This window comes from Raphanus sativus, chromosome 9 (genome assembly GCF_000801105.2).
Source record: "Raphanus sativus cultivar WK10039 chromosome 9, ASM80110v3, whole genome shotgun sequence".
NCBI lineage: Eukaryota > Viridiplantae > Streptophyta > Magnoliopsida > Brassicales > Brassicaceae > Raphanus > Raphanus sativus.
The window spans coordinates 27,684,854-27,712,520 of record NC_079519.1 but is presented as its reverse complement, the minus strand read 5'-3'; the positions used below and the strand labels follow the sequence as shown (position 1 = coordinate 27,712,520).

The following is a 27,667-nucleotide window of genomic DNA, read 5'->3' as shown; positions in this document are numbered from 1 at the left end:
TAAAATGCAAGCGGATCGAAATTTACGGATAAAATGTCAAATCCTGCAACAAAACTATTAATGATTAATCCAGTGACGGATTTACATGGAGTGTGGGTAGGACAGCGGTCCACCATGAATTTGTAATTTTAGTGTAATTTTAGTCAGATTTATTTAATTTGTTTTTAAAATTTCAAAGTTATAAAGGTTTGGACAGTGTTTCATAGTTTTGCCATCCTCCACTAGATTAATCATTTTTTGTTTACATAAACCAAAGCGGCGAGAAATGAAAACTTTGAAAGAAAGCAACAACTAGCATAACCCAAATCCGGTGGCTACCATAAGTGGGGAATCAAAACGACCAGACTTAACCGAGGTGTTTCTGCATTTACTCTATGGACATCTCCAACATGCACATGCCAAAGAATAAATGTCCACAAGTTCATTGTATTCTTCTTCTTAAAGCTGTAATGACTTGCCTAGATCAAACAATTAACGGGTCTTCTTTATTATGTCTATGGCTTCGGGCCTTTGTCTTACTCACACACACTCAAATCATTGCTTTAAAGCCCAAAAAAACCTGCACTTCATGTTTCCTATATAGTAAAAACGCTTTGAGAGGGAACTACTAAACTATCAACATCTTTCTTTGCCATCCACCAATCATAAAAATCAGATGTAAGAAATTAACCAAAGCATACATAATGAATAGTAAGTGAGTCCTATTATAAGTCGTCATATTTGGTGGTGGGATTGGGAAGAAGAGGAGTGAACGAGGTGCACAAGTGAGTAAAAGAGTTGAAGCCTTGTGATGTGTGGCTTTGCCTCAACGATCAAGTGTGCCCATATCTTTCCATGCCTTGTTTCCATCACTCCTTTCAGTATGTTCAATCCTAGACCTCTCACCACATTTGCAATCTCAAGAAACTCATCCCCATTTTCCTGGCACACCATCTCTATCTGCATTTGTCCTTGCGGTTTCAAATCCTCCACGATGATTGGACATACCACCGACTCATCATCATCCCCAACTTCCAACGCCCATGTTCTCTCCTTCTCCTTCACCAGCTGCCATATACATTGCCAATTCAATCATCAGAAGAAGAACAAAAATATAGATTTGTTTGACTCATCCCTTTTGGAGTGAGAGACTATGTTTCTTTATTTAATATAATGATGGTTTGCACAAAAAAAAAGAGAAATAGTAGATTTGTTTCAACATTTGAAGTGACTCACCTTAGGCTCGTATGGTTGTTTGAGTTTGTCAGCGTACTTGGCGATGCTTTGCATGAAGACCATGTGTTTTATCGTCAAATCAAGCAGCGTATCAATGCTACACTGTTCACAAACAAGAAAGATTCAAATTCATTGGTGATCTCAATGCTGCTAATCTCTAATCATTTGGTTAATTAAGATGTGTGTGTGTTTTTTCTTTACCTTTGCTCCATTTGGAATCATCCCTCGTAGCTCCTTGATACGGTCTTGTATCATCTGCCTGTCTTTAGGCCTCGGCTTCGTGCTTTCTCCTCCCTTTGCTCTTTTTTTCTTCTTCACTCCTTCTTCTTCTTGATGGTTCTTCCATTTCCCCGCAACGTCTTCATCAATCCACAGGGGAGGATTAAGAGGTGCTAGTGTCTCCGCCTGAGTCATGAAGAAGCTTGAGCTAGTCGATGTTTCGAGTTTCCGTCTTTTGCTATGATTCAGGCCGGAGTAAGAGTCTTCTTGCACATTCGTGAGACAACTAGTGCTGTTGCTAAGGCTAGTGCTTATGAGCTCAGAGAATAGTCCCTTTTTCGGCATATCCAGAGACGGAGAATCATGGGAATGGATCCCCAACATGTCTAAAAGATCCTTGTCGTTTCCTTGGATCAACATGGAGTGATGATCACCTCCTGATGAGCAGTTCTGTTCTTCTGGTGAATCACCGAGCAACTGGTAAAGATCGTCCAAAGAGTAAGAGTTGAGAATGTCGAACACGGTATCATCATCTCCGTTAATGTCTGAAGAAGAAGGTTTTAGGGGGGCTTCAGAGGTTGGTTTATCGAAGATAGGGCTGCTGAGCAAAGAAGGAGGATTAGTGTCTTCTTCGGTGAAGATGTCATCGAAGCTGAGTCCTTGATAAGATTCAGGGACAATCTCACAGTCTACAAGTGGTACTAGAGACTCGAACAAACTATCAAGATCCACGGACTGATCCTTGAGTTTCGAAGAATGCTTCTCCAGCAGAGCTCTTTCTGTTTCTTCCAACATCTCTGGGCTCTCAACAATCTCAAGATAGTTACAAAAAAACACTAATTAGTCCTTTGACTTCCACAGCAAGAAATATAAATTTCATTGGATCACATTTGTTATTATTTTTATATGCAAACCTTTTGAGTAGACCCTAACTGAACAACGCCGCTTGATCCTATTGGAATGATTGCGACACTCTGTAAAAATTTAACACTTATATATAAGAATCTGATTCCAAATACATCATATGGATCCTTAAACTCTGACACAATTCAATTTACCTTAAAGCCAGAGAGAAACTGATTCTGAAACTCATGCTCACACTGCAGAAGAATATTCAAACCAAGATAAATATCAATAATCCTTATTCTTCATAATATTTGGACAAAGAATCATACATCAAGGAAAAAAAAATGTGAAGAAGGTGAACAAAACCTGAACAAGTGTGTCTGAGAACAGCCATTGGTAGTTACCGGTTAAAGCAGCTTCACCCACGATGCTGGAGTATAATATATAAATAGACTAATGAAGATACATAAATATACCGATACATTTATATATGAATAAATATTTGAGATTCGTACCTTTGGCCTAAGACATGAGTCTGGAGAATCATATCATCAACGAATGAGGCTGATGATTGTTCATCATTGTGTGCATCTTCAACTCTCAGTAACCTGAAAATGAAATCCATAATTTTCCATCCAAGAAAATCAATTCACGGTAAAATCTCAAAGCATGCAAAATGAAATATGAACCTTAGCAAGATGCAATTTTAGCCTAACCATAAATCAATAAGATAAAAATGAAAAATAGTTTTATGGAAAATCTATTTCAAGAAAGAAGCATGCAAAAGAGGGAGAAGTTACATTGGATTTATGGGGTCATAGCACCAATAGACAGCATAAGACCATCCATATCTGAAACATAGACTCTTCAATATCTGCTTAACCTCCATATCCATCATCACCAAATCAAGAATCCAAGGCTCACAAGACTCGAGAAGACTTCTTAAATTATTTATGAATGATCTCCACTTATAGAGTACTTATGGATAATGGGTCTCGAACTCTTAAAAAGTGTGAAACTTTTGTCTTCTCCAGAAACCAAACTCCAAAGACAAAAGCTGGAAAACAGAGAAGAAGAAGAAATGTCTGTTTGTGGTTTTCTTCTAATATGCAGACAGAAAAAAAAGAGAATTGCTTTGCTTTTTGTTCAAGCTATTTAAAAGGAGTTTAAAGCCTTTGTCCATCTATAGATATAAGCTATATAAGCATAGAATGTATGTGTACATTTTGTGAGTCCATAGGAAGTGGAAAGCCTTTTTGTCTGAGGAGGAGGAGAGAGAGATGTTGCATTGCATGACTTTAAGAAAATAATAGTAAAAGATACTACTAATTTATTGTATTTTGATTTGTTTGCCGGTGTCCAGTCACGCTTTTGGCCCGTAAGTGACGATAATTACACCTGCTATTACCGGTTTTGTGAAAAGTCTGCTTTCTTTTATGGGATATTATATATATTTATTTGTTGTCTTTTGAAAATTATTACGGGGGAGGATCTTCGATGTATAATTCCATAAAAGGGGATTTGATTTTACTTTAATAAGGATTAGTGAATACCCGATACGAATTTATGACGTATATTAATAGTATAAGATATTATAATGATTAACAAACAATTGAATTAAAAACATTTATGGGAATTGGTGAGATAATAATATAACAAAAGTAGAGATTGTGATCCCCACCCAAGATAATGGGTCTGTGGGGTTTCGACCGAGATCATCTTCTTACTCGTTTGTGGAGCATCGTTTTAAAATTTTGTAATTATGTATTTTCCTGGACTGATTAAAATAAGCAATTATATGTCATCTGTTTTATTTATGTACCTAGAATTTCTTTACTATTTAGGGTTTTAAATTTGAAAATTCTTATAAATTAAGAGTCAGTTTTCACAATTATTCAAATTAGTTTAGGAATATTTTATCATAGCATAAAGCTCAATTGTATTTTAAGCTGGGCATGTGTACGTATATTTCTGTATATGGTACATATATTTCTGTATCAGAATATGAATATGGTACATATATTTCTGTATCAGAATATCCAAAGAACCGGACTAAAACCCCAAATATCTAAATATGGTACATATATTTCTATATTCAGAATAACCAAACCAAACTAGAATTAAACCGAGAATCTAATAGATACCTGAACATATAAAATATTAATTATATATTCATATAACATAACTAAATATATATAATTTAGAGATCTATTAAAATATCATACATTATTTAAAAAAACTAAATTATTACAAAGTATCTAAATTATCCGAAAAATATCCAAAAATATCCAAATATTTTTATCCAAAATATTCAAAGTAATACAAAATATCTATTTTTTTTATCAAAATCATCTGAAATATATGATATTTTAGCCAAAATATCCTATATTTAATCCAAATTATCGAACTACTCAAAATAACCGAACCTGACCCAAATGAGAACCAAAATTTTCAGAATATTTTCCGGCTCCTACTTTTACTATCCGAATCAGACCTGAAACTATCTAAACCAGACCGAACCGAACCAAAAATAAGTCATGTAGTAAATAGATCCTCTAAATCTCTAACTGAATTATCCGATACCCGAGATATCCAAACCGAATTGAACTAACATGATATCCAAAATTCCCATACCTGGTTTGAACCATCTACTTTTTTTTGTAACTTATGAACCATCTACTTAAGATGACAGTTTTCGGGACTCTTTCTTTAAGTCATGCCTCCCACCTCTCCTTAGTTTTAAAATGATAGTTCCACACGAAGCTGTTTAATTTGTTTGAACCATCTACTCTTTTGGTTTACTAACAATAGATTTTTGAAAATACTAAAAAGATCTTTATAGTAAAAATACAAATTTTGAAAGAAATTGTTTCAGTCATATAAATAACAGAGTGTGATGCTAAGAAAATATGACATCAACGTGCAGAACATCCAGAGCCGATCCTAGAAAATCTTAAACTAGAAGCATTTAAGAAAAAACAAATCTAGGTTGGGGACAAAGAAAGATAGTAACTTTAAAATTTACCACTACACCAGAGGAAACTTTTGAATTTATTTAGCAAAAAAAAAAAAAAAACTTTTGAATTTAAATTTGTTGCCAAAATTGTTGTTATAATAAAGCGGCCAAAGCCACTGGTTCATTGGCTTTGCCTAAGAACATCAAAACATAAACACATGCCATATATCTCCATTTTTAGTACTCGATACTTCAAAAGATTATTTTATTCCAAACTAGGATCGACCCGCCCTACGGGCGGGATATAATTTATCTATGATCTATGTTAATATTTTTTTGTATAATTTCTTGAGTTATGTGTGAAATATTAATCAAGTGTTAATATTAATTAGTAATACAACTTTAACTATATTATAAAATAAAAATGTTTTGCATAATGTTACAGTCTTTTTTTTGTTAAACTCATAATGTTACATTCTAAATCAAATTTAGTGGGGGTAGTGTCATTTTTAGTGTTCCATTTGAGATAAAATTACAAAAAATTACATTAAAAAAAAAATAATTGTTCGTAATTGCACCATAGCTGTTTGTTACTTGGGGATATTAAGGGATTTTTTCCTAATAAATATTTAATAGAATTTCATGAATATACTCTCTGCTTTTAACGATATGAGTCTATTCACCGAGCTGCCTTGTATTTTAATCGTTCTAAACCTTAGCAAAAATGCATGTCACCACGAACTTGTGGCTTTGTTTCGTTGAAGTAGAGAATGTGAATGTTTTAGCAATAAAAAAAAGTAAAGAATGTGGCAAGAGAACACTGTTGTAACTTGTAATACTCCTATAACAGTAATAGAAACCTGAAACCAAAAGGTAATGCACCAAACCAAGCTTTTGGGAAGACTCCAATTTCACGAAATTAGTAATGTGTTTCATTTTCTTGGAAAGATACCCGAGGAGAAGGATATATGGTGGATCCAAGTTTAGACTTATTTCCAGCATAGATCCCAAACCAGAACCAGTTAATCCACCAACAGCATTAAAGACCAATTACCCTCGTAAGCATGTACAGTTGTCAGAAAGTTCTCACACTGTCAAGTCTAAGGTCCACAATCTCCATTCCAACTGCAACTATGTAACTTCTAATCACCATTTGAAGAAGCAGTAAGAAGAAAGAGAGAAGGAAATTGTTTTCTCATCATTGACAAAATTGTTTCCGAAACTATTCAGGATGGAAAAGCTGCCAGTAAGTTTTGGTACAGACTTCATCAATAACAATGGGCTCGAGATCAACAAAGAGAGCTCCAAGAATATGGTTTCCGGCTCCAGTTTCGCTGACGAAAGTGCTGAGAGCGTAAATCGCCGAATCACTGCTAAGGAACCAAAAAAGCTACGATCAGGTTCTTGGCTTTACAAAAAAAAAGAAATTTGAATCCACAGATAAAAAAAAAGAGAAATTATGTACAGAAGTGAATCATACCAATGAGTTGCATTGTGTATTTTTCTTTTTCTTGAGAGCTTAGTTCAAAAAGATAAATTTTGCAGGGGAAAGTGTACTCTCACTGAGTGTAGATGGTGCAATGGGAGCTAGATGTTCTCACCTCAGCGTTCTTTCTACAAAAGTTTCTATAAATCTGAAAAATGCCACAAATAAGGTTTTAGCTCAGAAAAAGGCAGAGGTTGAAAGAATAAGAATAGTTTGGTTCAAGGAATCACAAATAACCAAATTACAAATCAATAGTTTGGTGTTGATGCTTGAGGCCACACAACCTAAAGCTCGTTTACACCTGAAAATCAACCAAATTTAATAAATTAAATATTTTTGTACCAGATCTGTTAGCTTTTACGACATCTATTAGTTTGTTCATAATCTCACAAACGAAATGTCTTTTCAATAATTAAAAGAACCTGCATTTTGGATCTGCCTCCTCCTCTCCTTATATCCAGACCAATAAGCATGCATCTTCTCGATGTGTTCCAGTAAGAGCATAACTGAAGAACAGAGCGTAGTGGATCATGGAGGATGATATTGCTTTTTTATTGGCCATGGAGGTGAAGGACTTTTCTAGACTGTGTTTGGAGGGAATAGTGAAGCGTTATATCAGAGTGATAGATATAGTGTGAAGGCAGGGAAATTGTATCGGCAAGTAGGTTCTGATTGTAAAAGCCATTAACATAAATTTGATGAAGCATAATTATTCAGACAGGCCGTTACACCAGAGATCCTGAGCGGCAGGAAATTTTGGGTTTCGCTAGTAGGAGGAAGATGATAGGACGTGGCGGCACAGGTTAATGGTTTCGAGAAACGTTTCGGCCAGTTAAAGGCCTTTTGCAAGTTGTAAATAACTCATCCGAACTAAATCCCATAACATAAAATATACGCGTAACTTTTAAAAGTCCAAATGATCTCCAGATTATGAATCGCTGCGTTTTATTAGGTTGACACGTGGCAGGACGACAGAAGAGGAATTAGTGACGTGGACGCCTAGTTGGACACTCCAGGAGAGATTGAAACTCTCTTTTATATATAAAGATTATATGTTGTTTTCCGTTTTAATATAAAATTTACTAGTTTTTGTGTTATATGAACCTTTATATTTTGCATTTGATTTTCTGACTGTTTGAATTATGGCTGTTTTGATAATTAATGATATTTTCGTTTAGAAATGTTAATCATAAATATTTTATTAATCTGTGTATATACTTAGTCATCTAATAAAAAAAGCAAAGGGAATAGTAAATACTACAACTCATATGCATATGACACATACACAATTTAATTGAACATCTTAAATTTTTTATTACTATATAACAAATGAAGAAAAGCTCGTAAACTTTTTTAGTTTATCAGGAATAGTGTAATTTGGTCTTACACTCATCACACGCTCAATCATGGCCGTTGAGAATAAAAGTCAACGGCATCAAGATTTTCTCTTAATCTTTTTCTTTTTAATTGTTCAATTTTCCTTTTTAAACACTTTCCGTTTTTATTACAACGGTGTCCGAAAGTGGTGAACCAAATCCAAAAGTGGGATTTTATGCTGTACGCTTGTTTCTTGTTATGAAAATTATTTTTAAGATTCTCCCTTTTAAAAAAGTAGAGAACAATTGTCTTTCCTTATCGCTTTTGAAAACAAATTTGCCCAGTTGCCACTGTTTCATGTTTACCATCTAGGTTCCTCACCATGTTACAAAACCAGCGCTAACCATAGCCCGCACCATGTTACAAAACCAGTTAGAATGATTTTACTAGTAATGCAATATGCATCCCCTTGTAGCACACATCTTATGCAATATGTGTTTCTTCGTAGTCTCTCAACCGTATTATTTTCCACCTTCAAATGTATATCAAATTATGAAACTTACCAAATGATAAGTAATTAAGCATGTACATTTATTTGTAATTCCCATTCAATTGGTGATATATAAATATTTTTGCTGTCCATATATAACGATTTAGTCTTTTGTTGTTGTTCCATTAATAACCAAGACTGTGAACAACATTTCTTGATGCAACACCAACTTGAATAATTATGTCTTTTCAAAATTGGAAAATAATTGTGTCTCTAAAGTAAATTAACGTTTTAGATTCAGTACACCCACCAGTTCATATCTGTTATTCCTTAAATATTGTTTATTTGGTAAATTGTTGTTCTTTATATGATCCCATAATTTTCATCTAAGAAGTAAGAATCAGTATTCTCATTTTAACCAGAAAAGAAAAAGAATCAGTAACCTCGCATTCTGTGCAGATACATACGATCTCTACTTAATCGTCTCATATTAATTTGATTCTGTATCGAATGCTCAAACACTCAATCGTTACTTACACATAGCAGAGTTCAAATATATACTTATAAGATATGGTACAGTGTCTAAAATGTTGAGATGATGAAAAATGATCTATATAGTTAGAGATGAAAAGGGATATCAAAAAGGCAAAGGGGAAGCAAGGCACGCTTTGTCCCAAAGAAAGGACCAATTTCGATGGCTATCCTTGTTTGTTTTTGTTAAGAAACTCTTATGGTAACACTATCATTCTATTTCCCACTACCATCAACCATCATAATTCCCTTTTCACACACACACAGATATATATATACGGAAACATAAACTTTTGTATATATGTGAGGAGTTATTCTTGGGTTCACTCTTTAGGGTAAACTTTTAGGTTCACCAACCAATAGAAAATTATCATTTTAGATTTAGTATCTTTTAATTAAAGAAACAAATAACTTGTCAAATTATATTATCTTTTCAAAATAAATTTTAAAAATAAATAAAAATAGTATATAAAAACGAATTAAAAAAATTAATGTTGTCAACTAAACCCTAAACTCTAATACTAAACCCTAAACTCTAATCCTAAACCCTAAACCCTTGGATAAACCCTAAACCCTTGGAAAACACTAAACATGTTGTCAACAAAACACTAAACCCTAAATTCTAATCCTAAACCCTAAACCCTTGGGTAAACCCTAAACCCTTAGGTAAACTCTAACCCTTGGAAAAACAATAAACATTTGGATAAATTCTAAACTATAAATCTTAAATACTAAACTCTAAATCTTATAAATAAATATTTTTTAAAAATAATATTTTTTAGAACTATTGTTATTTTTATTTATTTAATATTTTTGTTTATTTTAAAAGCATAATATAATTTGGCAAGTTATTTTGTTACCTTAATTGAAAGATACTAGATTTAAAATGACAACTTCCTATTGGTCAGTAAATCTAAAGATTCACCCTATGGAATGAACCCAAAAAAAAGTCATATGTGAGCACAATGTCATTAAATAGGCTACGTACATAACACTGCAACCAGGAAATATTGAAGGTTTGTATATCGTTTGGTATAAATCACGATTCACATATATATATATATACATATTAGTCTATGGCATTAGATACATCCAGCCACATATATATAATAAGTATTATATTCTCAAATTTTAACCAATCACTAGAGTTTGTCTACACCTTCGCGAGTATTTGTTTTAATAAAAAAGATATATGAAATTCTTTATAACACAAAAATGTAATGGCTGCACAAACATACATTCATACGATTTATAAAATATAACACTCGATAGTTTTTAATTACATATAATTTGTTAGTTGTTTATATTATGGTTGGATATTAAACAAATAAAAATGATATGTTATATAACATATTCATCAAATAATATGTTAACTACTATAACAGTTTCTAATGTATTTATTTATAAACTGATACACCAGTAAGTATGTTTAATAAATGGTAATATCTGACAAGAATATTGTAGCAGTGTAAAAAATAAAATGATTTTTTTAATAAATTAGTTAGGATGTATGAAAATCAATTCTATTAAAACAGTAGTGTGCCTTATTGATATATGTTGTGTCTACCTTTTAAATTTTATAACTGCCCTTTTATACATCTTATTAAAATTTAGATAACTGCCAAATTTAACTAACCGCAATCCTTATTAATCGCCTAACCATTACGTAAGTTTTATGTTTCGGAATAAATCAGTTATTAAAATGGGCTTTATATCAAGATTTTTACGTAGCTCAAATGTATTATTAGGAATTTTTTTGTGTGTTATAATTTGTTATCGGTTTTGTAAAGTCAACCTTGCATAGTGGCAAAACGTTTTGCATATTGGTTGTCAGTTCTATAAATGCTTCTATTCTTCTTAAAAACTTTTTTAGCTATTAGAATATTATTTTTTCTTTACAATTTGGTGGACAATAGTTTTTTTCCAGAAATAAAAGCCGCACATTTGAAATGTTGATTTTGTTGGATATAATCTGTATATCTATTTTATTAAATTATGAACATGATCTATTAATATAGATTTAATCCAACTATTCTAGTAGAATAGATTAAAATCTCTTATTAATTATTTAAGATTCACATAAATATTTTTCTTAAATGATTAATAACATAAATATAAAAATTAAATTTTACAAAAATAGCCACCCTTTAAAGGACGGGTCAAAAATGATATAAATTAAACCCATATAAGAAAAAAATACACAAAATGTTACATATTTACACAAAAACTAAAAAAAATTACAAACCAACATTATACCTGCGGATCAAGATCTCAAACGGACAGCTATGATTACAAAAAACTGATATACTGGCATATGATTACAAAGAACTGAACGTATGTCGGATCAATTTTTAAATTACTATTATTTTATAAAATAGATTTTAATTAAGATTTATACACAAATATGATTACAAAGAAGAACACAAATATGTAAAGAAAAATATAAATATGAAAATTAATCCCTAAAATAAAAGTTAAAACAAAAATATATCTGCCCTCGAAAAGGTAGTCAGAATCTATTAAAACAAGAACATGACATATTGATATAGGTTCAGTCTAACCATTTTAATAGAATTTATTAAAATCTCTTATAAATCAGTTAAAAATATTTCACAAAGAAAAACACAAATATAATCAAAAACACATATAAAAATTAAATTTCTAAAAAATGTAAAACAAAAAATTTATCCGTCCTTCAAAATGCGGGTCAAAATCTAGTAAATCTGTTAAAACTATAGTTATTTTATTTGTACGTCAGTTTTAATAAGATGTACATGTGTATTGTAATGACATTCAATGCACACATAGGTTTCCATTTGCTAATGAAAGAACAAAGCAAAGAAGTTCTGAATAGAGACAAACGGCAAGATCTGGCTGAACTCTCTTTGATTACTTTCTTGTGGTGAATCTGCCGTGGTGGGAAAGGGTTGCATATCCTTGATTTCGTTTTGCGATGCAATAAATCTTTGTTCTGCTTTGTGCATGGGATCTCCGGGCTTCGGCCAGTGGCGAAGCATATTGGCATGGGTCCATTTGACCCTGGTGGATTTTTGATTTTAAATAATTTACATGTATATTTATGCAAAAGGACTAGAACCACATTGCAAAATTTAGTTAATTAACTCCTATAGTATATGGTAATTATGTATTAATCCTTTTAAAAAAAATTCTACTTCCGCGCTGTCTCCGGCTCGATTTGCTTAGGATATGGGGCTTGTTTAAAACCGGTGTCTATCATCCTCAGGGATTTGATCTTCTGCATTTTCCCTTGTTTCTTGTGAAGTGTTTTTCGAAACAATATAATGAGGTGTAGTTTTTTTCACAAACAAAATTTGAATTCAGGGTTATGCATTGACGTTCGGATGTTCGGATTTGTATTGGGTATTTCAATTTTTTGAGTTTCCAGGTTCACCCTTCTAAATCCCATTCTAATATTTTATAAGTACGAGTCGTGTTCGGATAATAACAGTTCGGGTTTGGTTCTAATTTGTAATACATCATAAAATCCATAAAGTAGTCATATATTTTTCAGATTTAGATTATATGGGTTTAGTTTATATATATCCAAACTAAAAGACAAAATTTAAAAGCAAAACATAAAGAAAAACACTTAAATTTAATAAAAAATTAATTCGACACACATCAAAATGATAATATAAAAATAAAATGTTAAATCAAGCATAAAAAAATTTATTTGTAAAAAATATGCACTACCTTTTAAATAGAGTAGACTTGTCATTTGAACAAGCAAATCTATAAAGTAATTATTTATAACTAATTAAGTTTTAAAGGTATTTAGTTAAATTTTAGTGTTTATTTTCTTATATAATATTAACATAAATATTGAATTGAGTATTTGAAATGCTTATGTGTATTTCAAATATTTATATTGACTATTAATTTCAGATTTTTCGGGTATACATTCGGATTCGGTTAATAACACTACGGGTTCATATATTTTTTATACCATCCTATATGATTCATTCGGCATTTTTACATTTCGGATCGGATAACAAATCAGGTTTTTCGGTTCAGATTCGATTAGGATCTCAGATTCTGGATTTTATGCCTAGACCTATTCACAGCCATGTATTGGCAGGGAGTCAGTTGACCTTGGTGAATTTCTGATTAAAAAACATGTATACTACTGTAAAAGAAGGTATTATTCGGTTCTCGGTTCGGTACGGATTTCGTTCTGGTTCTTTGGGTATAAAATTTTAGTACCCAATTGGGTAACTCACAAAATTCGGTTTAATTCGGTTCAGTTTTTTCGGGTTTGTTCAGTTCAGTTTTTCGGTTCCGATTTTTTTACCCATCCCTACAGGAGATACTGGTTTTTTTTTTTTGTAGTCGAGAGGTTTTGAGAATAAAGAGAGAGAAAAAAATTGATGTGTAATTTAAAATTTTTATATTGTTACTACCAATAACTTTATTAGAAAATTTAACGAGAGAATGTAGTTTTTGAAGCATAATGTCACTGTTTCTTCGTTAGTTGTGCAGGATTAGCAAGTAAAACATCTGATAATTCATAATTCTATTTGGAAATGACTTAACTAAAATGAAAAATAAACAGTTTCAATCATGAACATTCGCAAATAACAAGGTGCGACCCACACAAGGTCGAGTTGGGGTAAAGGTGCACAGGCACCCATACACATCATTTTCCTTCCTTGTTTAGACAAGACACCATTTGTCAGGGAATGTCTCTTCTTGGTACAATTCAGCTTTTTGTCTTTATTTCACTCGGTCTCCTCAGCTGCCTCGACGCCCTACATCTTTCCGTTTCTTTTATTTTTATTATCTTGGCCCTTATTCGATGAAAGAATTACACTCAAAGACAGTTTTAAGTTTTTTATATCATAATAAGACAGTTTAAGCTACACACACACTTTTTCCTAACTTCAACACATATCATTCAATTTTTCAAGTTGAAACCTAACTATATTGTGAGTGGTAAGACCCACTTTCATCTCTCTCTTATCTTCTTCATCAACTTTTGTCTCTTTCTCTTATCTTATCTTTTTTTTCTCATAAAAATTTTCATCTTTTTATTTTATTTTTAACTTTCAGTTTTTTTTTAAAAAGATAATCTTTGCAAATTCAGATAAGTTACAAATACATATCATAATGACTGATTTATTATCACAAACCATAGATTTTCTTTCTTTTACACAAATCTTCTCTTCTGCAGTATATCAAACCGATGGGAAGCCTCAACGCCGTGCCCTCAGCCTCTCTTCTATGGTGTCCCAAAAGGTGTTCGTGGTTATATCAGCCCCTCTTCGTGCCTCCGGTGGATCGTAAAGGGAAGCCACCGCTGCATCGGAGATTAGGTCCCCATTGTTGAACCTTGAAATTAAGTTTCTTTAATTTTCATATGTGGTCCTTGTAATTTTAAATATTTTTACTATTGCCCTAAAACTTTCAGATTTGCAAATAAGTCTTCTTCAGTAATGTAAATACATTGATACATTGATAGCTTGATCTTAAATGGATATTTTGATATTCTGACAAATATGGTGTACATACCTTTATACTCTGACATATATGGTGTACATATGCACAATATTTTAACAGTGTAAGTGTATATGTAAATGTCTAATTGAATGTTGCATCATGGTAAAATATACATGTAAATATTAGTAAACAAGTGTACATGTTGATAAGTTTATTATTAAGCTACTTGTATTCATAAAAGTGTACATGTGGACACTATTTATAAAGTGTACATATGTACACTATGTATCCAAATGTACACTAATGTTCAGTATTCTACATTTACATCATTTTACTTGTACATGGTACAAGTTGAGTGATATCTCATAATTTTAATGAGGTTTAAAATTTGTTATTTTTTCATTTGAATGTACACAAGTATATGTTAAAAAGCGTATACAAGATAACATGTGTACATTAAATAAAGTGTACACCAACATCGAAGATATACCTTCACTGATCTCAAATAATAGATCGAGTGATGGAGAAAACGATTTCACAAAAAAAATTGAAAAAAGAAATTTAAGAATCAAATTTGAATTTTCTAAAAAGATAGAGAATGAAAGAGGAAGAAGACGTATGAGAAAAAGAAAGAGAAAAAAGTAAAAAGCTTTAGAAAATTGTAGGACCGTTCTAGTTACATAAAGCTAATCTAGTTGATTGTAGTTGATTTCTAGTCACAAAAAACTACCTCAGAAGTCTAAACTGTCCTAGAGTGTAATTAAAATCTTAAAACTGTTTTAGAGTATAAAAAACTCTTATTTGATTGCTGTAGTTTCAAAATGGGAAAATGCCGCAAAAGTCACGAAATTTCAAATTTGGCTATTTAATACAACAATCTTTGCTAGACAATTCAAAATAACAAATTATATTTGATTTTCATTTAAATTTCAAAATATTTGTTGACTGAACCAAATTAATTTACAGAACTTATAAACAAAGCTAGTTGTTAAATTACAATTAAAACAAATGACGTCGCTTTGTCGCATTTAGATATCTATCTGGATATATAGATATCTATTTGGATATCGTTAAATTTCTATTTGGATATGGATTTGAGCATTTTAGATATCTTGATTAAAATTTGAATACTCGCGAATATCCGAATCCGGATTCAAAATATGACACAAATCGATAAAATAATAAGATAATATTTTTTGAAAGTCTTAAGTAAATATATAGTCTCATCAAAATCATAAATTAATAATATACCTCTATATACATTTTATATAAGTATAAAACTAAACATTATATTGTTGGTTTATATCTATAATGAAATTATTTATATTTTGTTTTAACAATTCAATATATTTTGATAGTATTTAGTAAAATTATATCTGAACCCACTTTTAAATTCTACGAAACATAAAACTATATACCAAATAATATAATAAAATAAAATGAAAGTGGAGTTTATAAAATTTAACTAAAGCATATACAATAAAATCAACTATTTTATTTTATAAATAAAAATATTTAAAAATATAGAAATATCTTTTTGTAAATTAATAACTTTTTAAATTAATAAAATATCATAATTACATTATTAATTTATAGATTTTTACTGTAGTTTAGATTTTATCTTTTACAGGTTATTTATTATATTGGTTATAAATATATTATTGTAATAAATGTTTATGATTTTACAGATCAAAAAGTAATTTGATGTTTATCATGTATAAATGCAAATTAATTTATATTAGTTAGGAATCTGATTATTTATACTCAAAATTTATAAAATATTTAGCATAAATATATCATTTACATTTTCCGATATAGTATATATTTTCAATGATCTTTTAACTAATTTATCACCTATGAGATTAATTAGAACATACAATTAAATACTTAAAATCTATTTTGATATAGTACATATTTTCAATGATCTTTTAACTAATTTATCACCAATGAATTAATTAAAACATAAAATTAAATGCTTAAAAAGTTATTTTAACTCACAAATAGTTAATTCTAACTTAGTAGAATATCTTTATTTTGCGATGAAAACTTTCAGAGGTATAATAATTCACAATCCGGCCAATAGCTCTACAATCCCCCCTATATTAGAAGGAACTCATGATACGGTGCTGTGTGCCTTCGAGATATGTTCAACGATCTTCACTGGGCTTTCTTTTACCTCGGCCTGTTTATTGGGCCTTGATGTATTTAAAGTGTCGTCTGTTGAGTCTTTATTTGTAAATTATGGACCTTGTTCAATATTTAGGCGAGTGAGTGGCCGTTGGAATATTCTGTCATGCAAGAACAATTGTCAACAAAATACAATTAGAAAAACACGTTATGTTACGTGTGGCAAAATATTGTGGCAAAATGTTGTGTTTAAATTGATACACGGATAAATCATTTAAAAAAGAAATCATATATATTGACTTGAATACAATCGAAGTGTCGTAACGAGCCGAGTCTTTATAGATGTTGATTTAAACAAACTAAGTTGGAATATTTATCTTCCGAACGTAACTTGGTGTACCAACTTTATTTAGGTTGGTGTTATAATGTTATTGTGTAGTTTGATTGATGTAGATTAGTTGTGACATACTGACACATGCTACTCATGACTCATGCCGATTTTAGATGTTTACAAATATGTGAAAAAATGATTTATGTAAATTTGGTAATATGATTATTCACACAAACACCAACGAAGACTTATATTCTCACTATTGAATTTAGGTGTATTATTTTCACATGATCACATCACGGATCCACGTTTTAATTAGACCACACATTAAGGATGTCTAATGTCCTATTATCTATGATAATCTTTATAAAATATTCAGTCAAATAAAAATCTTCATATAATCGTCTTGTCTAATCAGAACTTGGTCTAGTGATATGAATAACTAACAAAACACCTAATACAAATACACAACTACTTTTACCTAGAGTGATATATTTTGATACAAACTTATATTTTAGTTTTTTTTTTCCGACTAAAACATGCTTTATTAATTATTGTCAAGACAAATGTAATTATACAAAAAAGATGGACAGGATCGGAACAAACTCCAATCTGTCGGAGAAACAATTGCTTTTTTTGCTAAAAAATCAGTAGGAACATTATTCTTGCGATTTACATGAATGAAATTAACAGACTCGAATTTTGTCTTCCAATCAAGAACTGTATTGACCAAGTGATAACATCGATGACTTATCGCTTCTTGTCTGACATATTTGAGTATATTCAGATTATCTCCCTCAAATATAACTTTCCTGTACCCTAAAGAGGAACAGACTTGCATCGACCAAACTAGCGCTGATAATTCAGACTCCATTACGCTAGATCGCCCTTCAAATTTCCCCATACCTGCTTCCAAAAGTATTCCTTGATTGTTACGGATAACCCGTCCCATTGACTTATATTTAAGTTAATCAGGGTTTGTACTCTATTCATCCCCATGGGTCATCTTATTTTCTCAATATTATTTTCGCTGGAATAATATATAAAATTATTTATATTTAGTGTTTTTAAATAGTTATAATCTAGGTTCGGGTTTTATCGTTTATAAAAAAGTGAAAACTAAAAAAATGGTTTACTTTTAGCTAACAAAATTTAGTAGTTATTTTAAAAAGACTTAACTATTTTATGATGGTTTTAATGGTTATTAAGATTTGTCTTGTGAATATAAACGAGGATAAAAACCACCTACCATTAGTCAGAAACTAGAATTTATATTTGGTCTTTGATATTTAGTTTGGATTTCATTTGAAAAAAAAAAACTATGGTTAAAAGAAATAAAAACTTCTAATCACATTTTAATGAAATAAGTTAAAATAGTAAAAGTAAGTTACAACTATTTTTTATATTTCAGTTATATCTATTTTAAATATGTATTTATGACTAAATTAAATAAAAACTTAGTAAATTTGTGTTTGTTTAGCTTGTTTTGGTCAAATATACTAAAGAGATTATGATTTTGTATTATTTACAAATCAACTCGTCTACATTCTTAACAAATCCACGTTTTAAAATAATTCTCAATTATTTATTTATTTTTATAATTTATTTTATAATTATAATAAATAATTGAAAATCAATTATTTGAAAATAATAACTATGTTTAAACAGAAATCATATATTAACAATCATTTATATTTACTAAATCTTCAACATTTACAAAAGAAACTAATTGTTGAATTAATTCAAACATATTAAATGGGTTAACAGAATTTGCTCTTGAAAATTAATGTAAGTTTAATATTTGAAAAATATATTCATCAAATAACATTACTAAGGGGGGTGTATTCAACCGAGAGTTTGAGGTGATTTGTATTAAAATGACAAATCCACTGTTATTCAAACATGAATTTTAAAAACTCATTTAAAATTCACTGTTATTGAACTTGACATTTTGTAAAGTACTCTGAAATCCACTGTTATTGAAAATATTTTAAGTTGTGGAGTTTTAAAGTTTTGAGGTGATTTTAGGGTGTTTGGGTGGAGTTTTCTTAGTTAAAAAAATTAAAACTCAAATCCCATGGTTTTAGGTGATATTCTAGAGTAGTTTAACAAAAATCACTTAAATCTCTGCAACTTATTAAAATCATCTAAAACTCCATTAAAAATCAAATCACATCAAATGTTAAATTGAATACACCCCCCTAAGATATTTTATGTCATTTTTGGAAAAAACCTTATTTTAAAATAAAAATTAACAGTGAATTTCTTATTTTAATTTAGTAAAATATTTCTATAAATAACAGATATTATATTAAATAATGTAAGTAAATGTTTAGAACGTTTAGATTGAAAGTCCATATATCTTTTAGGGTGAAATCAAAAATATTTTAAATTAATTATCTTTATCAAAATAAATTTGTTCCAACAATTATTTTACAATCATTTAATCTTCTATTAGATCATTTAATAATTTTATCCATTATACCAATTTTTTGTTAGATCCCAACTGATTTATCTCTTTTCTATGTTGTATTGTTGGTTCTCATTGTTTAAAATTTTATGTTTTGAAGGTTTAATAATACAATCCATCGATAAAAAAAACTAATGTGAATGTTTTTCTTGTTTTTGTTAACAGTACTTATAGTATGTTGAAACAAAAATTGATTTAAAAGACTAAATCGGTAGACTAATTTAGACCATAACAAAATATTTGCCCCTCTCTATTGTGAATGTTTTTCTTGTTTTTGTTAACAGTACTTAATAGTATGTTGAAACAAACAGTGATTTAAAAGACTAAATCGGTAGACTAATTTAGACCATAACAAAATATTTGCCCCTCTCTATTTTGTATATCCGTGCTATCTGCTTTTAAGTTTACACGTTTGGTTACTTTTAGGGCTGGGTACGAAAATCCAAACCAAATCTGATCTGATAAAAAGGAATCCGAACCGATCCGAACCTGTTACAAATACCGAATGGATCTTGTTTTATGGTATTTCGGCTTATGGGTATTATCCGAACCGAATTTGAATCTAAATTAATATCCGACAGAACCTGAAATATTCAATATCCCAAAAAATTCTTGTACCAAACATGATATTAATTCCTAATATATATTCAAAATACATTAAGATATATTGAAAATCTAAAATACTTATTTATTAAATAGAGGTTGTTGGTTTTATTACATGAAGGTTGATGGTTGTATGTGGCTGTTGAACCTTGAAATATTTAGATTTTGAATTTTGTTTTCATTAAACAATGTTTCTTATTTCATGAAGATTTAGTGTTCATTTTATACTTTCATTTATTTGTTTTTTATTCGATAAATATGTTTCTTTTTCTTTTGATTTTGAATGATCACAGTTGATGTTCCTTTTTATTTTTTAATCGATTCTACTTACGTTTTGGTTACAAAAAGCATAAATTAGATATTTTAAACTTGAAGAACCGCATTTACTTATGTTTTGATTACAAAATAGATATAAATCATGTATTTTTAAACCGAAGAATGATTGGGATCCGAGCCCGTAAGTATATTGGGTTATACCAGTTCTTTGAAGATTTACTAACCCTGATAGAACCCGAAGCGGTCCCGACCCAAACTTTCAAATAATCTGAATGGGGTTGGTTTTGATAAACCCAAAAAATTGAAACCTGATTGGATAAAACCGAAACTCGATTGGAATCCGGAATATCCATGCCTAGTTACTTTGATAGACACGATTTCATTTGTTTATTATTATACTGTTTTGGTTAATTTATAATTATTATTTTTAGAATGAAATAACAGGTCTACGTGATAAAAAATGTTGAGAAGTAATCAAGCCACGTTTTCCGCTACTTCCTATAAATTTAAATCCTAAAAAAGAATTTATAAAGGCACATGTTCACAAATGACATATTTATTTTGACCAAGTGAAAATATATTTTTTCCTCAAATCTGCCGACAAATTTTATTTATTGTCTGGGTAATAATATATTTAATTTATTATATTTTAATATATCAAAACAGCCAAATCATTAATATTCTTTATCTAAAAGAGCACAACATTGAAGTCGTTGGCCATTTTAAGGACCACAACAGCCAAAGCCAAAGCTTTTCTAAAACCTAAAAGTTAAAATATAAAAGCTAAAAACACAAAGCCAAAAACTAAAAGAATACATATATTTAAGTTGTTGGCCATTTAAAGAATAGATAAAGCCTATGTGGTAAACTTAAAATTCTCCCCCTTTGAAATACAAGAGAAAAAAGGGGAAATCGAATTAAGGAAATTAATTTGCACTCTTTCTTTCCTTTTACGCACCATCGAATAAAATCTTAAAAAATGTTTTTTTCCTCTTCCAAAAAAACTCGCTATTAATTGCAACTCTTCAAAACCCTTACCAAAGATTGGTTGGTTCAAATTAGGTACGAAAGGGTTTGTCTTTTGCAATACAAAACAGTGTGAATCGAACCGACACATATACCCCCTTCCTCGCTTCCTTCGGTTTATAAACACGAGACCTTTCTTCCCTCTCTTTCTTTCTCCGATCTTTTTTGTTTCTTCTTTTGTTCTTGTACTTCGTTTGTAAGAAGAGCAAATTATCGGTTTGGTGAGAGAGGTAATCTAAATCCCCTCATCACTTTTCTTCTTCAGTCTCTGTAATAATGGAATAGTGTAATATATTGACTTGGAAGTAATCTCTTCCAACGACCTTAGTTTTGTTTGTGTGTTAGGTTGGCCACATAATACTTTTATTTTTCGTTAATGCGCCCAACTTTAGAGATTTTTGACTCGGTTTTGTTTGAATTTTCAATTCTTTTTTACTAATACACACGACGACTAGTCTCTCTCTATAGTTTTTTAAATTGACTACCACCACAAAGGTTGAAACTCTTTATCATAGTTAGCCAAAGTTGATTTCTTTTTTTTTTCTTTGGTTACCAAACAGAGAGAGAGATGGGTACTCGTGGAGATGATGAAGACGAAGATTGTTTCTTTGATGCCCCTAATGACGATGATGATCAACATGTTCCTCAGGATTCTGGTTTTCAACTGTGGACCAATGACCTAGACAGTGTTTCCAACCGACGCCGCAAGTTCCTCCAATCCATGGCCTTTAGTTTCAACAAGACTACAGCAGCCGCCGACGACGACAACGACGACGACTCCTCTGTCTCTGAGGATGATGAACTTCTTCAACCACCTTCTGAACTTGTCCCCAAAGAGGATGATTCGTTGTTGAGGAACGAATCTACTTCCTCCTCCTCCTCCTCTGTTTTTGATCGATCCTCTGTTTCCTCATCCGAGGAAACAGATGATCGATCCTTGTTCTTCACCCGGAACAGTAGTAGTACAAGTACTCAAGGATTGAGTGAATCAAGTTCAAGCAGATCGGGCAGCTTTCGAGACGATACTCTGAAGAAAGGTGCACAGTTCTGGTTAAAGAAGCTAGGTGCTCTCACGCACGTCCTCGAGTCTCTAGATTGTGATTCATCACCAACAGCGACGACGACAACGAGCGTGCAGACGTACAAAAAGCAGTTCAAGGAGCTCTCCTCTTTGCGTGTTGACCAGGACTTCACAGCGCATGATGGCTCCATCTTGGCCATGAAGTTCTCTCCCGATGGGAGATTCATCGCGAGCGCCGGTGAAGACTGCGTCGTTCGAGTTTGGAGTATAAACGAGGAAGAGAGAACAGACAAGTATCGAGTGCCTGTACTTGATTCTGGTGTTTACTTTGGTATGAATCAGCATTATCAGGTTGAGCCTCTGAGTATCAACGATGAGAAGAAGAAGAAGAAGACAGGTAGCTTCTTGAGGAAGTCATCGGACTCGACTTGCGTTGTGTTACCATCTAAGATCTTCTGTGTATCTGAGAAGCCTCTCCATGAGTTCGGAGGGCATACTGGTGAGATCTTAGATCTTTCCTGGTCCGACAAAGGGGTAAGTAAAGATCTTGCATATATGCTTTGTGTTTTTTTGTGGTCTTTTATTGTCAACTCTTACATTTTTGACCACTCTGTTGCAGTATCTCCTGTCATCTTCTGTGGATGAGAGTGTTCGTTTATGGAGAGTAGGTTGTGATGAATGTCTCGCAACGTTCGCTCATAACAATTTTGGTGAGTTCTTTTCTTCGGTCAATGATGTTCTTTTCTTTTTTTTGTGTGTTGTGTACTCACTCACACTCTCCTTACGCAGTGACTTGTGTGGCATTCAACCCTGTGGATGATAATTACTTCATTAGCGGATCCATTGATGGGAAAGTTCGATTATGGGATGTGTCTCGCTGTCGGGTTGTTGACTACACTGATGTAAGAGATATTGTGACAGCTGTGTGTTATCGTCCAGACGCAAAGGTTTTTTTCTAAAAATAGTTCATTAATTTTATTTATTGAGATATGATTAAAAGTTGCTTACTAGAGATTGTTTTCAGGCCGCTGCAATAGGTTCCATAACAGGGAACTGTCGCTTCTACCATATACTCGGTATGTTTGTTCACTCCCTTGCAAATTTTATTTGAGATTCGTTATTATATATCATGTAATGTGGATAATTTAGAAGCTGATTGTTTGTTTTTGTGCATTTTCAGATAACCAGATGAAAATGGATAGAGAGGTTGACTTGTTACATGGGAAGAAGAAGAAAGTGCCAAGCAAAAGAATCACTGGTCTTGAGTATTTTCCCAATGACTCGGACAAAGTAATGGTTACCTGTGCTGACTCACAGATTCGTATCATATCTGGAGAGGATGTTATCTGCAAGCTTAAAGGTTAGTAATGATTAGAGACAATAATTGCCTTTTTTTTTTTGTTCTGCTTACGAATAAAGATGTATAACCTTTTGGCTTATTTTATTTCGCAGCTTCTGGCGTCTGCACAACAAGTGCCTCGTTTACTTTGGACGGTAAACACATCGTGTCAACAACAGAGGACTCGGGGATTCATGTGTGGAATAATAACTCTCAGTTACCTAGCAAGAAGCCATCTTCTGGAAAGCCGAAAAGAATCAAGTCGTGCGAGAGTTTTATCTCGCAGAATGCGTCTGTGGCTGTACCTTGGCTGAGGCAGGCAAACAGGAACAGCCTGAGCGAGTGCATCACAGATTTGGACAAGAAGATAGGGAGAATGGACAGCTGTTTCTCCCCGATGAAAGGATCATCAACAACATGGCCTGAAGAGCAGCTGGAGGATGCTTCAGCAACGACAATGAGCAGTAGAGGGAAGAAGCTGAAGCTCCTGAAGAATGTGTTGCAGCCTCACTTGTGGGGGCTTGTGATTGTAACAGCGACTTGGGACGGAAGGATCAGAGTATTCAACAACTATGGATTGCCAACTCGGGTCTAAAAGACAAACTGAATTTAAATTAAATATGGTAGATTATAGGATTCTTTTATTTGTGTGAAGGTTATTTATACTTAGTAGTTAGGCGTATAAAATGTATACACATTGCTGATTATGGTTCTGTGCCTTTACTCTCAGCCCCAAATTGTCAATATTGTTTTCCAGTAATATATATAATACACAATTTTGTTTTGTTTTTCTTTCAACGTGGCCACACTCCTATGACTGTTCTTACTAGTAATGCGTAATCTATGGGGATTGCATTAAAAAGAGCAGGTGAATGTATATTATCTATTCTATTAATTTTTCAACATGACCAATTGATAGTAAGTTATGTCTATTTTTTAATTTTTATAACTGCCATGAAATACACTTTTAATACATCCTTTTTAAGTTAAGATAACTGCAAAGATCGGCTACTAAAATGGGCCCATTACTGCATCAACATAATTATTAGTTTCTTAAGAGCCATTAATCATGTATCTGCTGTCCACGCGGCCATATGAGTTTATTTTTGATACTAAATCTCAGTACACCTTTACTACACCCTTTCGTTGGCAGAAGTGTATGTCCAACTATTATTATCTTGGGCTTACCTTTATTTAAAAGCTTTCTTATTATTTTACTAAAATTAACTTCCAACTTAGTTCCATGATTTTCTAGACTCATTTCTCTCAGTAACTATTAGTGGACAGTTCTATGATAATTTCTTGATTCTAGAAAATCACTTTTCTTGATTAATTATTTTCTGATCGTGTTTTGATAAACACTTGATAATAACATAAAGCAAATAAAAAACATATATTAGTTCACGGTTTATGTCAGATTACTTTTTTTTGACTAAGGTACTAATTCGTTTATAAAACCTGTTTTATTTTTCACCTAATAATATTTTACTACAGCATTACGATCTAAATTTTTAATAATATACAGTTGACATAACGGGTGCGTTTAGTAGGTTTGACAGTTAATTTATTGTATTATTTTGTAAGTATATTTTTCAAAATATTTGTTCGCGTTTTTAGTGCTGGTTGGATTTAATATTGGTATTCAGATATAACATTTTAAAAACCGTTCGAGTATATAAATCACATCTACATAATATGTACCGGATGACTTTATGGGTTACTGGACTCGGATCGATAACAGGTGAACCACAGATTAATAAATAAATAAATTTTACTATATAATAATATATTAACTATGAAAATAAATATATAGAAACCAAAGTTAGATATTATCTATTTTTTTATAAAACATAAAATAATAATTTAGATATGTAAATATTTTATGTTTAAAAAACATTTACAAAATACTTAATTTTAGTTTTAATATTATTATTTTCATTTGATATACAAAATAACAAATATAGTTTAGATTATTTATTTATTTTTAACAAGTTAAAATTTATGACATCTAAGAAAAATATCAAGACTTAAAAATTCATAAATATTTATATATCGGTTCAACCAGTGTTTCAACCGGTAAACGGGATTTGGATTTTAGTGATTTTTGCGGGTTTTCTTAAATATACCCGCCCTTTGAAAGGGCGGGTGAGAATATGAGACTTTGGTTTTCGAGTCGATTTTGAGTCGGTTTTTTTGGGTTGACTAATTATTTTAGGTAACTGAATATATTGCAAACTTTAGAAATAAAAGTTAAACATAATCTCTTATATGCATACAGTACAAATGTATAGTTATACAACTTGACATATTTAATATAGTAACCAAAAATTATATTAAATTAATATTAAATACAAATATGAATACAAAAAATAACATAAATATAAAAGTTAAATTTTTTAAAAAAGGTAAAACAAAAAATATACCCGTCCTTCTAAGGACGGGTTCAGAATCTAGTAAATTTATAATTGTCTATCCACTATACTAGATTGAAAGATGGAAGCCAATTATGTGCTGAAAAGAGAGAATTGGTTGTTTACGAAAAGTCAACTTGCACAATAGCGTGAGTATTTGTGAGAGGCAAATAAACATAGACGCTGGTGATTTTGAGGTTTTTCCACATTGCAAATTCGAATCTGTTGGACCATTGAGACATGTTTCAAGAAAACCGGAACGAGTTTTAAAAGAACCCTTCTCCTTAACTCAATCTTCCATAAAAAAAAGCATTGCTTAAAACCTAGACGTCCAAATCCACATAGACGCAAAGATGTTACTCGAGCACGCAAGAGTGGATTAACCACAAACAGTTGGTCTAATAAAAATCAGGTTCGATTTCTGTTGAAAGTGTCTACTCTCTTAAAGCAAAATTATTTCTACGTGGTTTGGTTTTCACTCTATGAATATATATGAGCTTAATTATTCCAAAAAGATAAAAGTGAACAATCAAGTGAAAAGCAGTTGATTGAAACCACAAACTAGGGGTGGCGCAGCTCCGTATCCGGAAAACTTTTAAAGTATCTGGATTTTATCCGGTGGATCCATCTTTTTATTAACTTTATTCGATTTAGGTTTCTATATATTCGAATGTTGAATATCTTTCCAAAATTGTAATATCTGATGTGTATCTGGAACCGGATTTGGATACCTAAAATAAATAAAAAATAATATTAAAATATATTAGGATATGAATAATAATTTTAAAATAAAAATGTGTAATTTTTATTTCTATATATACTATTACAAATTTATATAAAATTTAGATATACTTTTATTATATGTATAAATTTTATAAAATGAAAAATAATAATATTATTAAAATGAAAATATAATTAATATTTTTATATATATTACTATTTTAAAATAATTATCATTAAAAATTACAGATTTGAAATCTGGACTGAATAATCAAAATATCCAGTTCAGATTTGGTTTTAAGTATTTCTGTAAAATAACACATATATATATATATATATATATATATATATATATATATATATTAATGATCTATTATGTTAAAATTAAATATATATGTTTTAGTGATTTCATTTTACTGGTTTCTAAATTTTTTTTTTTTTTTTTAACGTCTGGATCGATTATTATCGATTAATTATGCTATTACAATGATGAGAATATTACAAAGACGATTTTACAGCCGACAATTCTACCACCCTGTGAGAATACACGTCTGACTGCACCACTCTGAGCCGTCCTATGAGATCCATGTTCGATGGTACGCCTTGCACCAAGCTGAAGATCTCCTGTAACTTGTTTCTCCATAATCTGCATAATTTGGTATTTTCTGGGGTTTGAACCCCAGATCTCCGGATGTAGAAGCAATTGAACCCTTAGTCAAACCACTGGACCACGTCTGATTTCATTTTACTGGTTTCTAAATTATATGAAATGTATTTGTAATCACGTTTTGAATTCAATGAAATTTTATTGCCAAAAAGATAATTC

The 27,667-nt window shown here is 31.1% G+C and overlaps 2 protein-coding genes across 3 annotated transcripts; one reads left to right on the top strand and one right to left on the bottom strand.

Annotated features, from left to right (window-relative positions):
- Window positions 1-608: 608 nt before the first annotated feature.
- On the bottom strand, window positions 609-3,478 carry LOC108824284 (transcription factor bHLH157). Its single transcript, XM_018597678.2, has 8 exons — window positions 3,081-3,478; window positions 2,796-2,888; window positions 2,647-2,710; window positions 2,493-2,534; window positions 2,349-2,408; window positions 1,417-2,247; window positions 1,216-1,317; window positions 609-1,047 (listed from the first exon to the last, which is right to left on the bottom strand). The coding sequence occupies exons 1-8, from the start codon at window positions 3,176-3,178 to the stop codon at window positions 715-717; spliced, it is 1,623 nt and encodes a 540-aa protein (XP_018453180.1). The 5' UTR covers window positions 3,179-3,478; the 3' UTR covers window positions 609-714.
- Window positions 3,479-21,422: 17,944 nt separating this feature from the next.
- LOC108823601 (uncharacterized) lies at window positions 21,423-24,502 on the top strand. Of its 2 annotated transcripts, XM_018596842.2 has the most exons (7): window positions 21,423-21,580; window positions 21,911-22,905; window positions 22,991-23,081; window positions 23,161-23,318; window positions 23,396-23,447; window positions 23,552-23,731; window positions 23,824-24,502. In XM_018596842.2, the coding sequence occupies exons 2-7, from the start codon at window positions 21,919-21,921 to the stop codon at window positions 24,303-24,305; spliced, it is 1,950 nt and encodes a 649-aa protein (XP_018452344.1). In that variant the 5' UTR covers window positions 21,423-21,580; window positions 21,911-21,918; the 3' UTR covers window positions 24,306-24,502. The 2 variants fall into 2 exon arrangements, with proteins under 2 accessions (XP_018452344.1, XP_018452343.1); XM_018596841.2 differs by lacking the exon at window positions 21,423-21,580 and having other exon boundaries at window positions 21,824-22,905.
- The last annotated feature ends 3,165 nt before the right edge of the window (window positions 24,503-27,667 follow it).